The following is a 13989-nucleotide window of genomic DNA, read 5'->3' on the forward strand; positions in this document are numbered from 1 at the left end:
TATCTTCTGACTTAAAATTCACTGCTTTTTCACTGAACCAGGCTGCCTCCTTAAAAATGTAAAATGATTATGTATAAATTAATAGTGACCATAGCAATTATTTACATTTTCTCTATTAAATACACTGTGTCATTCTCTATTTCAGTTTAGCAAGTCTTCCTTTTATGATACTTTTAACCAGTGTCTCCTCAAAGAAAAAAGTTCAATTGTTTCTCATAACTTTATGTCCCAGAAATGCAAAATAAATGATCATTACAAGTAACTCAGTGTTACTCGTAATGAGTATATTCTTGTCAAAAATTATTTAACAGGCTGTATCGGTTTCAGTTGAACATATATTTTTCTCAATAAATAAAAGAATATGCTCTGAAATATTATAAATATCATATAGGAATGAAAATATTCTTATGAAATGGGCCCTTATAAATAAAATTTATTGAAGGAACACAAATAACTGCTCTTTTATAGGACATAGTCTCAAAAGATAATATACGAATGATTGTTGTCTTTGGCTGGGTTCCCTAGAAGCAGAGCCGTAGAGGAGGATTTTTGTGTGTTTTCTTGAAGAAATGCTCTCAGGAGAAAGGCATAGAGTCAAAATAGGACAAAGGAAGTTGCTAAGCAAGGATGGTCATAAGCTGGAGAATAGTTTCACTTGATCCCCTGGGGAGCTCTGGAATGTAAATTACCACGAAGTTGATCTCACATTTTAGGTGGAAGGTTCCTGCCATTTGTACCCTCCAGTTAGATTACAGCTGCCCCCGTGGGAAGGGCCTTAATTTCCTGAGTGATGTGACTCCTATTTGCCTAAGGCTAATTTTCTGGAAAAGAGGGCAGCTCTGGGCTGTTAGCATTCAATGCTCCAAGAGATGGGAGGTGGGTGCACTAGCTTGTATCCATTTCTACCCTTTCCTTGGACTGCTTGTATCCACTTGCTTTTTTTGTTAAGTTTATTCCTCCGAGACATGGTTTCTCCAGGGTCCTGGATGGTCACAATTTCTGGGAAAAACATAAAAAGAAGCTCAGTGGTCACACTGCCACAGCGGGTTCCAGGACTGTAAATGACGATCGTCGTCTCCTTCCTCCATCACCCTTACTAAATGTCCCTCCTCCCGGAATAACTCTTCTGCTAGTCAAGGTGGCTTGCCTGCCCCATACCCTCAGCTCCGTTGGATGTGAGCTCTGGTTACTGTTCCCTTATTGGGCCACGACTGCTGTGCTTGCCCATTTACAGTCCGCACTGGGCATGAGCCCCAGTGTCTGTGAGGCAGACACAGTCCTCCCCGCCTCCATTATGGAGAGTAGCCCTTCCTCTGCATGGTCAGGCTCAGTCACCCCAGATAAATGGTAAACGCTGACAAGGACCCCAAAGGACCATGAGGGAAGCCCAGCTTTAAGGTGACTGGATTCCTTACTATGTCCGCTGGTGGAAATACTTCCACTGTGGAAGTGATCCAGACTCATAGAACCTAAAATTACAGGATTGGAAACACAAATTTTCCAAGTGGGCTTCCCGGGTTCCTGGTGAACAAAATGTATTCCTCCTCCAAGCCTTTGTTACCAATACCCATATTTTTCCCTATATTTTGAGAATTCGGCACCATAGAATAGCTGTTGTTTTTAAGCGAATAAACACATTCTTGCAGGAGATGTCCAAAGTTGACACCTCAGCTGTGCCTTCAGAAGGACTATTTTCCAGTCGGTTAGGCAGATGGTTTCCAGATGCTGCCGTATGTGGTTGTCATGTGCGCACTTTGCTAAAAGTGTGTTCTTTGATCCAGGGTAATGGTACGCAGTTAGACCCCTCTGTGAGGCCCAGGATGGCGGTGCCACCTGAGTCCCTGTAAGCAGAGAAGGAAAATCCATATCAGGAACACAGCTTAATCCCAGCCAGGATAAACTGTTACCCTTTCCAAGGTAGAAAAATCTGATGTAATCAACAGTAATCCAACTGACCGTTCCATTTTCTAAGGAAGCGTAGTTTGGGAGACTTAGCTGTGGTCGCTGTGGCCGTGGTCAGGTCAGACGGGAAGCAGTGAAGTAGTTTTATGAACCTGGGAAAGAAGGAGTCTACGTCAATGCCCATCCCCACCCCAAGGCTGCTCGGTGCATAAGCCTAACGCGTCTGAGGGCAGAGATGAGCTGACATGTTCACGTAGTGCTCCTTCTGCAGTGGATGCTCTTTGCTGATCATTAACACGCCCTTTGTGTTCCCTCCCACAGCCTCGTCCACATGCTTTTCTCCCAGGCTTCCTTTCCCCCAATCATACAATCTTGTTGCTTCCAGGCTCCTGACCCACCACTGATTTACCGCTGCCCATGGTCCATGTCTGTCCTTACCTCAGACGACTTCTCGCTCCACACACACTGGAGGACCCTGTGCCCTACCGAAATTTCTACCCACTTTGAGAATCTTCCCACACTACCCCTCTTCCTGCACCATCCCCAGGTGGGGCTGAAAGGACTTGCTTGGTATTATATAACAGGTTTACTCCAACGTGCCCATGTCGCAGAGCCTTTTGGCCCCTTCTTCCGTAGTCTGCCACGGAAATGTTCACAATTCCACATCACTTAATGTGGATCCTCATTTTCCTCAGACTTACAAAAGCCATGCCAGCAACCTGGGAGTATGCCCCCATCCATATCGATGTGCTCCCCTTTATCTAGCTTTATATTCTGTCTCTTGTGACCCATCATGATTTACTCCCAGATGCATGCTCCCAATTCCTGACAGCATTTTTGCCTGACTCTTGCCTGACGGGGGAAGTTCTGAGCCTGCTATGGGATATGAGGGCTTACACACCAAAGGAGCTATAGGACAAGTGCCTGTATAATGACAAGTCCCATCCCATAGCAGGCCGAGAACTTCCCTGTCAGGCCTTGACGAGACTTGACCCTAGTTACTGCTCTGTTTGCTAGAAGGGGAGATGGAGTTAGATCCTGAGAAAGGCAGGATTTGCCTTATAAGAAACTTACATCTTTTGAGGTCTCTGCGTGATTTCAGAGAAGTGGGATAGGAGAGCTATCCTCTAACGGGGAGAAGGGGGCCACTTACAGAGAACTAGAGCATTCAAGGGAAACCTAACGTGTTAAGGTTCAAGTGCATCTTCCCGTATATCTCCACCCTAACTCAAGGTCCCACTCGTTTTATAGCAGGATGTGGTCTTTGATGTAGGAGACTTGCCAGGGCTGAGAAGTCAACCCTCTATAAATGTTCTGCTAGTTTTATTATTAGGTCCTGAAATTTGCTGTGAATTTGTGATTGATCACCTCAGCTTCTATTTTCTTCAAAGCATCAATAATGGTCAACAATAGTCGCCTAATTCTAGTTTCCTTGTAACTACTGTTTTCCCTGCACCATTCAAATGCCAAAGTTACTGTAGGAGCCAGATCATCTCCTTTCACCTAGATGCTATCCCAGTTCACCACAGGTGAAGTTTTAATAATGGCACTATTACAGCATACTAGGGACTCGCAGTACCCCACCTACCACCAGTAATGGGTTCCTCATTCCCATCTGGCCAGCAAACTATCTAAATTCACTATTGCATCATTACAGTGTGTATCTTAGGACCACTTCTGGTACTAGCTATTTAAATCAAGTAATCTAGAAGTAAAGTCAGAGATGGGATTCTTGTGCAAGTAAGTGGTTTATTGAACATATGCTCTCACAAGAAAGAGAGTGAGGGAAGTTGGATAGGGCAGAGGAAGGAGCTAAGCAAGGATATGGTCTCAGCGGGAGCCTGGCTCCATCTTGATACTTCAGGGAGCTGTGTAACATCCCTTAGTTTCCTTCCCCCTTGAGGCAGGGGGTCTTCTGTATCAGTTGTCAGTCAGGCCTGGCTACCCCTATGGTGATGGTGTTGAAGAAGGCATAATATCTCAGGTGACAGAGTTGTCAAGTGGTCAAGGACAATTCTTCAGAGAACGGGGCATCTGTGAGTGGTTAGCAGTCAATGCTCAGAGGAGCTAAGGATGAGTGCCCTGGGCCAGTGAAAGAGGTCCGCACAGGTAATAAACAGTATCTGCTACTGGGGTATTTTATTAATACTCATCTACAAGCTCAAATTCATGTACATACAATATCTCCTTAGGAAACAATGAAATCAAGAAGGGTAGTAGGTAGCACAAAACTGATTTAAGAATTTTTGGAATCACCTTTTGCTTTTTTTCTATTTTGAGTTCTTGGATTATAAGTACAATGGAGGTTAAGTTTTGGATCCAATAAAGTTTTTCTTTTGACCACACAATATATGCAATAAGCCCAAGAGAACAATAGTGTTTCAGTTAGCCTTTGCTGTGTAACCAACTACCCCCAAAATTAGAGCCTTTAAATAGCCATTTATTAGCTCATGATTCTGTGGATTGGCAATTTGGGCTTTGGTCAGCTGATGGTTCTTCTGCTGGTCTCGCCTGGGATTATTCATTAGGCTGCCAACAGTTTACAGAATGGAAAGGGGCTGATTAGTGTAGGATAGTCTCACTTCCATCTGGTGGTTGGTGTTTGTTGATGGCCATTGGCTGGAGGAATGGATGTGACTGAGCTAGGGCTTATTCACATGCTGGAAGTGACAGAATTCCCAGGAGCACTAAGACAGTGAGCTTGAATATTCAGCTCTGCTTATGCCAAAATTGCTCTTGTCTCATTGGCTGAGTCAAGTCACATGGCTAAGCCCAGAGAAATATGGAAGTGACTATTCAATGGTGTTGATATAGAGAGTCAACAATCTACCACGAACAGTAAGACAATCTAGCTACCACCTAAGTTAAGAGTTCCATGTTCAAGGTAGTATTAAATGATATGTTTGCTGGAATGTACGTGAAATGCAACTGTACATATCTCCAACAGGAAATAATTATTTTTCTATTATTTATATTTTAGGTTCAACATTTGTTGGATTTAAGAATGTTTGTTCAGGTGAAACTAATGTGATATTCATTACTAACCCTTTAAATGAGGATTTACAGCATCCAGTCCATGTAAAGAACATACAGCTGGTTGATACTGCTGACCAATCAAAAATATTTATACATAGGCCTGATATAAGGTAAAATATATGAAAACCCAGTCCTTTTCTGTCTTTATAGTTTTACATTGTCTCTTTCTCCCTGTCATAGATCTGAGAAAGTTGCTATATGAAAGTAACTTAATTTCTGTAAAATTTGAATCAGCATTATGAACATTAAGACTAATTCATCTGTGTTTTCAGTTAAGTTAAAGAAGCTAGGCCTAAATATGTGTATTTTCTCACACTTTTTTTCTATGCATCACACATTACGCTATCATTAAACATAAAAGATAGAGACACAATTAGAAGTGTGTCGTACATTCATCTCTCTCCATTAATCATCATTAGGAATAATGATTATCTTGATCGTTTCTTCTCTCTTCCATACCTCTTTTGTTTCCTGTTGCTTTTTAAATATCTTATCACATGCACTCCAACATGTACTTGGAAATTAAATGTCAATCCTTATTTTCACTGTGACTGAGAATATGCAGAAACGTAGAACAGTGACTTTTCAATCACAAAGGTCAGTTGATATCAGCATATTTCTAGAGGCTGCACCACGTAGATTCTAAATCTTAAAAGAATATAGCCAATAGCTATAGCTGCTCTTCCTAAGAGGTACACACCAGGAATGTTAGAGGAAAGAAATTTTCTATTAGAGACGTTGGACCAGTGTTGGTATAGGGAGAAGACAAGGAATAATGCTGTCTAATTAGATAGACATTTTTTTCAGAGAAATGCAGTTTGACTTCATCTGATTTCTGTTTTGATGACAATCCCACAGCTCTTCATTTAATAAGTGCTGAACTGCGGTGTTTTTTGGCTCAGTAGAGCTTCTCCCCACTAGAAAGTTATTAGCTCCTGTTTGGTCATCATTGAATCTTTCAAATTTAATATATAATTTTAGTATTCTTGGAGTTCTGTGCTTTTATTGGGATACTGGTGACACTCTTTCAGATCCCTTTTACTAGGCAGTTTATCCAGTCCTCAAATGCTCTAAATGCTTAGGCCAATAATTACCTAAGATTGCCTGCTTTTCCAGAAAATTGCTTTTAGCCAAACAGGAATAGCTTTGGGAGGCTAAAACCCTCCCTACCACCACCTTCTTACATTTCATGGAAAATGACTAATTTATTCAGGAATACAAAAGGCCAGCCCCCTTGCTCCAGGTGGGAACCAGTCTGGGTGCAATTCATGATTCAGTGGTTCCCCTGGGATCAGGCAGAAGCTAGTCTGCAGACCATAGTCAGATCCGTTTTCTTTCCCTTGCTCTATATGGCTTCTCTCCTTCCCTTTTGAGAGGACTTCTTCAATAACTAATTTGAACAAAACTCTACATCTCAGCCTCTCTTTGTCTGGAACCGGAAGGAAGACAGAGCCCTAAGCCATGATATAAGAGCGTCACAGGGCACTCTACCTACAGACTTATTTACAAAAGCACTTTGCACATACACACTTGAAAACAACACGTGAACTACAGAAATATTTACTCAGATCATCTCCAAAACTATTACAGTATTATAATAAGGAATAATTTATAGCTTTATGTTTCTCTTATAGCACAAAAGGAGAGATATGCTATATGTTACTTAATAGATCTGAGCTTTCCACTATAATTTTGTTGCTATAACTCCAAAATAAATTATATTTCCCCAAGAATATATGATGATTTAGTGTAAGTATACTGTATACCATGTATGGTGCATTGAAAATTAAACATCTACCTTATTATTATAGCCAATTGACAAGCAACACTCCAGGTGGCTCAAGATGGAGGCAAAATACCATCTATGATTGAAACATATAATGAATTTATAGTATTTCATCTCTTACAGTTTGGGTATCTACAGAATGGTTATAAAATATGTAGCATAAAGATCAGAATCCAAGTATATCTGTTTGTATAGACACAGGCAAAGGTGTATAAGAATATATACTAATCTGCAATTTGTGATGAGCCTAAGAGATTGAGATAGGAACGTGACTAAACTTTTACCAAGTATGTAGATTATTGTATAGTAACTATGCAATACTTATATTAAAGACCCATTAAAAAAATAAAAAGAACGGAAAAATAATAACGACTTCCAAGCCAACACAGGGATCTTGTACGAGTGTGTCCTGAATAATAGAGTAACTGTTCACTTGCTCAGTGGGGCAATGTTAGTATATTGTGAGCAGTGTACAAATATGAAATCTTTCAACAAAATAATGAATAACGAGATGGAATTCTAATTTCATATCCCACAGGTATAACTTGTCCTTTTGAAATGTTAATGAATTCATAGTAGACCAAATCAACACAATGCAAACAAAGACCTCATCACAATGCTAAGTACATATGCTACTTGGTCCCCCTTTGAATCCTTGGAAGTAAGATTCAATCCATCAATTATTTTTGGATACTCGCTTTTTAAATATTCAAGTATATTCAAATGCCCATTAGAAACAGGGGAGGGTACTAAATCTAAGTATTCATACATTTCGCCTTTTCTCCACAGTAAGGTGAATCCATCTGATTGTGTAGACATGGTTTGTGATGCCAAAAGGAAATCTTTTCTTCGAGATATAGATGGCTCCTTTCTGGGGAATTCTGGTTCAGTGATACCTCAGTCAGAATATGAATGGAATGGAAATAGCCAGTTTGGAATTGGAGACTACAGAATTCCTGAGGTGATGCTCACATTTCCAAATGGAAGTAGAATTCCTGTCACTGAGAAAGCACCTTATAAAGGTTCGTTTGATATGTTTCTGTTAGTCTTCAAATTTATGAAACAAAATATATCTTTTATTTTTAATGATTGATGTACTCAACCAATAACACGTTTTCTACTTATTTATTTTACATAACATGAAAAAGATATGTGGATGCTTTGGCAAAGGTATTCCTTTTCATTGTTAAAATGTACATACCGGTGTTTCTAGGAATTATTAGAGATTCAACCTGTAAATACGTTCCAGAATGGCAGAGCTATCGGTGCTTGGGCATGGAATATGCAATGATGGTTATTGAAAGCCTGGATTCTGACACAGAAACTCGAAGACTCTCACCAGTGGCTATAGTGAGCGATGGTTATGTTGATCTCATTAATGGTACGTGTTCAATGTCAAAAAACTAGAGTTACTCAAAGCATTCGCTATTTATTACATGCATGGAAACATCTCATCAATTATTTATCACATAAAACTAGCAAACATTAGGACTTCTTTGCCTCCCGTTTGTAGGGAAGATCTATGTGTAAGAGAAATGCTTGCCTCTGTAGCAGTTCCCCCTATTAGAAAACTAGGACAGTTATTCCAAATTGACCATTAGAATAAGAAGAAGGGGAAGAAAGCTGTTTCTTGAGTGATCTTCACACCTATAATGATAAGGTTTCCTTTTTTAAGAAAAAATTAGCCTTCTGTCTCCAAAAAGCCAATTTGCCTTCCATAAGTTAAAAAACTGGTAATATTTGGAATAGTTGAGAACAAGTATTCTTGGCCTACTCATTTTTCATTTTCATGAATTCTTAAAGGGCTTAATCTTGAAAACAATGTGTTTTGTTTTGTTCTATTTTCATTCTTGATTTCTTGGTCAAGAATATCTCAAGATCCAGAGTCTAGGTTCCTTACCTTCTGGTCATACCTTCAACTAATACAGAGGGGAGGCAAAGTCTCCATAAGAATTCAGATCAACTTAGGAGTCTAGGACTTTTTCAGTGAATAAGATGAACTTCTAAAAGCTACTGAAAACAGAGGTCAGGGACTCATTGTATAACCCTGAAATAGCACTGAGGCCTCCAAGATTCCTCCCTAAGAAGGCTTAACGGTCTTTCAAGTATGAAGGGGCACATGACCTGGATCAGAAAGATTTCTGTGCCCTCGCCATGTCATAACATGTATTAACATATTCTGAGATTCAACAAAACAGCTTATATACCCCCACAAAAATAATCATTTAAAAAAAAATGTGTCAAAGACAATAGAATGAGCTAAATCAGGGTGGGGGGGAGGTCCCAGAGTAACATGATTTTTAAGCTCTCCCCACTTATCTTGCTCCAATATGCAATTACCCCCATTTGAAATGCTGCCTTATAAAGCAGAGATTGTGAGAAGAATTTTATCCAGTCATTGAATAATGGAGATGATTTTAAATTGTTTTATATGGTGGAGAAAGATTTCATTCTATTTATTTTTATGTTTTCCTTTTCTGAAAGGCCATACAAGTTTTCCATTTGCAATAATGACATGAAATTTCTCTTTAAAACAAATTTAAATTGTAAAAAGGGACTGTGAATTTAAAGAAAAGTCTTAAGTAAATGATAGTAGCATTGCAAAAATCATTGAAGTGTTAAAAGAATCACTGAAACTTGAGAATGCCCTACACTAGGTGGCTTTTGTCACTCTAAATTTTTTCATTTTAGACACAGAAATTTCTGTTTGTTTTCAAAACCCACAAACAGGTTTATTTAAAGGTAGGATTTATATTTTGGATGCTAAGGGAAAGTTTAAGGTTCTACTTGAGCTTCAGAAGTTTATATTGATTTAAAATTTGATTGAAGTTCAGTTATAAATATTGATAATAATTTCAAGTAAGCCAGGAAACTGAGCAAAGCTAATGGATAAAATGCATCAAGAAAATTCAACATTCCATATCTCACTCTATATTTTATATATGTATAATCCCAGCCACTTTAATACTGAAGTGAAATAGAGAAGTTTGCTATAAAAGTCATGTTATACCTCTTCTGGAAATGTCTGGATTCAGGTAGAAAAGTGTCCACTATCTTTTGGCTTTTGAGAGGGTTTATTGGGTGTTATTTCTCAGACTGCTTCAGAGTGCATTCATGATGTTGGCCTTCCAACAGTACCGATAATCACAGTCTTTAACAAAAATTTATTAAAATAACAGCGGAGAAAGACTAAAGACAATAAAAAACAAACTGAAGAGTTTGATGAACTTATAGATTAACTGATGAACACATGAATGAGTGAAAGAAGACTTAATGAATCAATGGTTCAGACATAGAAATGTCCATGTTTCCAGGTACAATACAGGCTCTGTTTAAAAAAAAAAATTAATTCTGTTAATTTCTGTTAATTAATTCTGTTAATTAATTTCTCAGCAAAGAGTCTGAGAAAGTTGGTTTCCCACCCAAACTCCCATTTGACAAATGGAAGAAAGTATCAGGCATTTTCTTCCTTATCATTTGACCTGGGCTCCAACATGATTATTAAAGTGGAGAACATGCAAATCTGCCATTTCTCTCAGTGACCTTCCAATACAAATCCTCAGCACATTTATTCACCCTTCTTGGTCTGGGCAAGGTGAAAGTAAGGGTAATAGGGACAAGTTGCTTCCCTGCCTTCCTTTTTTAAGCCAAGGTTTGAGAAATAGCTTAGATCACAGGATACATGGGTGGATAAATCATGGATGTAGATGCTGAATTTGATCACTGCAATTTACTTTTAATACAGTTACTCTCCAGACTTTGCAATAATAATATTCATCATAGGAAACATGAACTTTCATTTTATGTGGATTTAGGCCCACAGGATCATGGCTGGTGTGCTGGATACACATGCCAGAGGAGACTGTCCCTGTTTCATAGCATTGTGGCTCTGAACAAATCTTATGAAGTTTACTTCACTGGTACCAGTCCTCAGAATCTCCGTCTGATGTTGCTTAACACTGACCATGACAAGGTGAGGCAAGACAGAAATACTTTCTTCCGTTATTGGCATTGATTTCTTGCACATATTTCTGTCTGCTAAGGACTTTGTCTCCTCCCCTGTTCTTTTGAACATCATCAGCCTCACAGCTCATTTGCAAGGATCTTTGGGTACTACTGAAAATACTATTAGTCTAGGCCATTGTCATCAGCCTGAGAGCACATGTGAGTCCCAACCACCTCTCCCCCATATGCACTTGATTCGTATAGAAGGCATGACAGTGAGTCCTATGGTTTGTGTGATTTGCAAACAAACCTGAATTTTTACATAAAAAGAGTGCACATCCAAAACTGGCCACTGGAATTATATATTTATTCTTCCTTGCTGCTATTATTTATATATGTCAAAAATACACCTTTTGAATTTACTGCAGAGATCACAGCATGTTAACTGCAATATCTTCAGTAATAGCCATTGCTATAAACTGAACTCAGCTGGGATGATTACCTTTATAGAAACTATGTCAGTGGGAAGCGAGTATAAGGCTAAGCAGTAGTCCCATAATTTTGGTTTTCTTTTCTAAGAGTGTGAGACTGAAAATCTCAGAGTATTAGGACTGTGAAGAAACGATGCTGATGAGATGAAGCAGAGAGAAGTAACACAGGTGACATCTGCCCCTTTTCAGGTGATAGCAATCCTGTCCTTTCAGTTGGAACCATTCTTGATTCTTCTCTTTTTTTCCCACAATCCTGTCCAATAATTCTGCAAATCCTGTTGAGTCTCCGTTCAAAATATCAAGGATCTGACTACTTCTCACTATATCCACGGTTACCATCCAGTTTGAGCTAACATTAAGGCCTTGCCTCCCAACTCCTCCTCCTGCTCGAGCTTTCCCCCCTCTATTGTGGCTTCTCACCTCCTTAGCCACAGAGATACCTTCAAAATATAAGTCAGATTAGGTCACGCCCTCTGCACCAAACCCTGCAATAATTTCCCCCGTGGTCTTTGTACAAGAGGCAGGGTCCTCACAAGGGCCTACAAGGCTGTATGAGAATCTCCCCATCACTTAGTTCTCTGACTTCTGCTCGTCCAGCCACACTGGGCTCCATACTGTTCCTCCACACACCAGACATGCTATCACCTGGGCCTGTGTTTCAGATGTTGACTCTGCTTGGAACATTCTACCCTACAGGCTAACTTTCCCATCTCTTAAACTCCCATTTTCTCAATAGACCTGCCCTGACCAGCCCTCCCCTCTGGGCTCACCCAATTCCTCATACTCTGGTCTCCCTTTTCTTTTTTTCCATAGCACTTATCACTTTCTAACATGCTTTACAGTTTACTTTTTATTATTTCTATTATTTATTGTCTCTCTCCTCACTCTAGAATATAAGCTCAAATAGGGCATTTGCGAGCTCCTAGATTAGTAGTGCCTGGGTCAGATAGGCACTCAATTTTTGAATGAAAGAAAATATTTTTAATTTAAAAAATAAGAATGTAACTACAAAGTAATGTAGTTGCTAATATTTTGAGCCTCTGTAGACAATCTCAGAAGAAGATTCCAAAACTATGCATAGCTTATTAGATTCCTTATTAATTTGTCCCTGCCCTTGCAAAAACCAGTCGGTCTCCTTACTTTATGAATATATCTGATAGCGTAAAATGTGAGGAATAGAAACATGAAAAGTGAACAAAATTGAATCAGAGAGGACAGTAATTTTGAGTGATTTTTATTAGTCTTACTACCAAATTTTTCTCAAGCATTTTTTTCAACATGAACTAGCTACTTTTGTGTGGTTACCTTATACAGAGCACTGCTAAGTTCCCCATTTCCCCTGCCCCTGGAGTTGAGAGTTTGTTTTGAACTCTGTTATCTTTAAAGGAACCTTTTCTTTAATTTAGAGATTCTCCTCTAATAATTTTTCTTACATTCTTTTCTACTGAGAATTAACAACTAAGAGTTAAGTTGTAACAACTAAGAGTTAAGTTGTAACAACAGTATGAATGGTTGATTGCAAGTCCATTTAAAAATTTTAGTTCAACATTTATCCTAAATCCATAAAACTTAGATTTAATATTTTACAGGAGGTATTTATAGTTGGAAGACTTTTTTAAAGTGCTAAATTCTAAATATTCTGTTTCATTGTTCCTGTAAGACAACAAAATGTTTATTTTTAACAGGCGGTTCTGGTAGGAATTTTTTTTTCCACACTTCAGCGCTTGGATGTCTATGTGAACAATGCATTGGTCTGCCCCAAAAATACAGTGTGGAACTCCCAACAGAAACACTGTGAACTTAACAGACACCTGTACACAGGTATTTACTCAGAAAAATGTAATACACACTGTATGTGTACTTAATTACATATAAAATTCTTTGTAATGTTTCATAATATTTTTACTTCCTTAGCCTTTGATGAATGCAGGAGAAAATAGTTTTCAGCCATGGTCCACCAAATATTAAGATGTTGTTTTCATTTATAACGTGTCTTTGAAGATGACTCCTGATAGAACTCTTCTCTATCTGCATATACACAGATAAAAGTTTTTTGTGTGTGATGGACATTCCTTTGCCCCTGGAAACATTTTCATTCTGTACATTTAGTTCAGTTATCTCTCTGTACACAAGAAATTTTGCTTAGAATTTTTATCCTATCTCTGCTTTACCTCTATTTCATAGAGATCAGAGCCTAAATTAATTGGCAGTCACCGGAAGTATTGCCAAGAGAGCTAATATAACATCAATACCATGAAGTAAATGTAATAAACTCTGGATGTAAATGAAATATACGTAAGAGGCTAAACTTACCCATTTAGTAATATTTGCAAAACTAGGATTTAACTACTCATTGAAGTATTTTTGTTAAACTAGGTACTAATAAGGTCAATACATTCCATTCCACATGTGCTACTTATCATTTTTCGATGTGCCCATAATTTTGGCTAACAATCACACAAATGTGTGCTGTAGATCGTAATATAAGCTGGATGTGAGAGTGTGAATGGATAACCCATATTTATTACCGTCTATGGAGAAAGTCCTATTGCTACTAATAATGGGAATAACTGATGTTTCCAGAGACATTACTATGTACCAGGCAGGCACTGTTCTACTATAAGTGCTTTTCATATAATAACTCATTATTGCTATATCCTAATAATAACCCTGTTAGATAGGCACAGATGAGTAAACAGTGAAATAAAGAGGTGAAATAATTTGCCAAGGTCTCTATCTTAGCTCAAGCTGCCGTGACAAAATACCGTAAACTCAGTGGCTTAAAAACAGAAATTTATTTTCTCACCCTTCTGGAGGCTGCTAGCACAA

General features: G+C 38.6%; 1 protein-coding gene across 1 annotated transcript in view; it reads left to right on the forward strand.

The window, feature by feature from the left end:
* Positions 1 to 13989, forward strand: part of PKHD1L1 (PKHD1 like 1) — a 152009-nt gene that overhangs the window by 123398 nt on the left and 14622 nt on the right. Inside the window, 5 exon segments of the mRNA XM_033126726.1 lie at positions 4883 to 5048; positions 7514 to 7746; positions 7938 to 8105; positions 10540 to 10697; positions 12846 to 12981. Coding sequence (XP_032982617.1) covers positions 4883 to 5048; positions 7514 to 7746; positions 7938 to 8105; positions 10540 to 10697; positions 12846 to 12981 — 861 coding nt within the window.

This window comes from Rhinolophus ferrumequinum, chromosome 14 (genome assembly GCF_004115265.2).
Source record: "Rhinolophus ferrumequinum isolate MPI-CBG mRhiFer1 chromosome 14, mRhiFer1_v1.p, whole genome shotgun sequence".
NCBI classification, from domain to species: Eukaryota; Metazoa; Chordata; class Mammalia; order Chiroptera; family Rhinolophidae; genus Rhinolophus; species Rhinolophus ferrumequinum.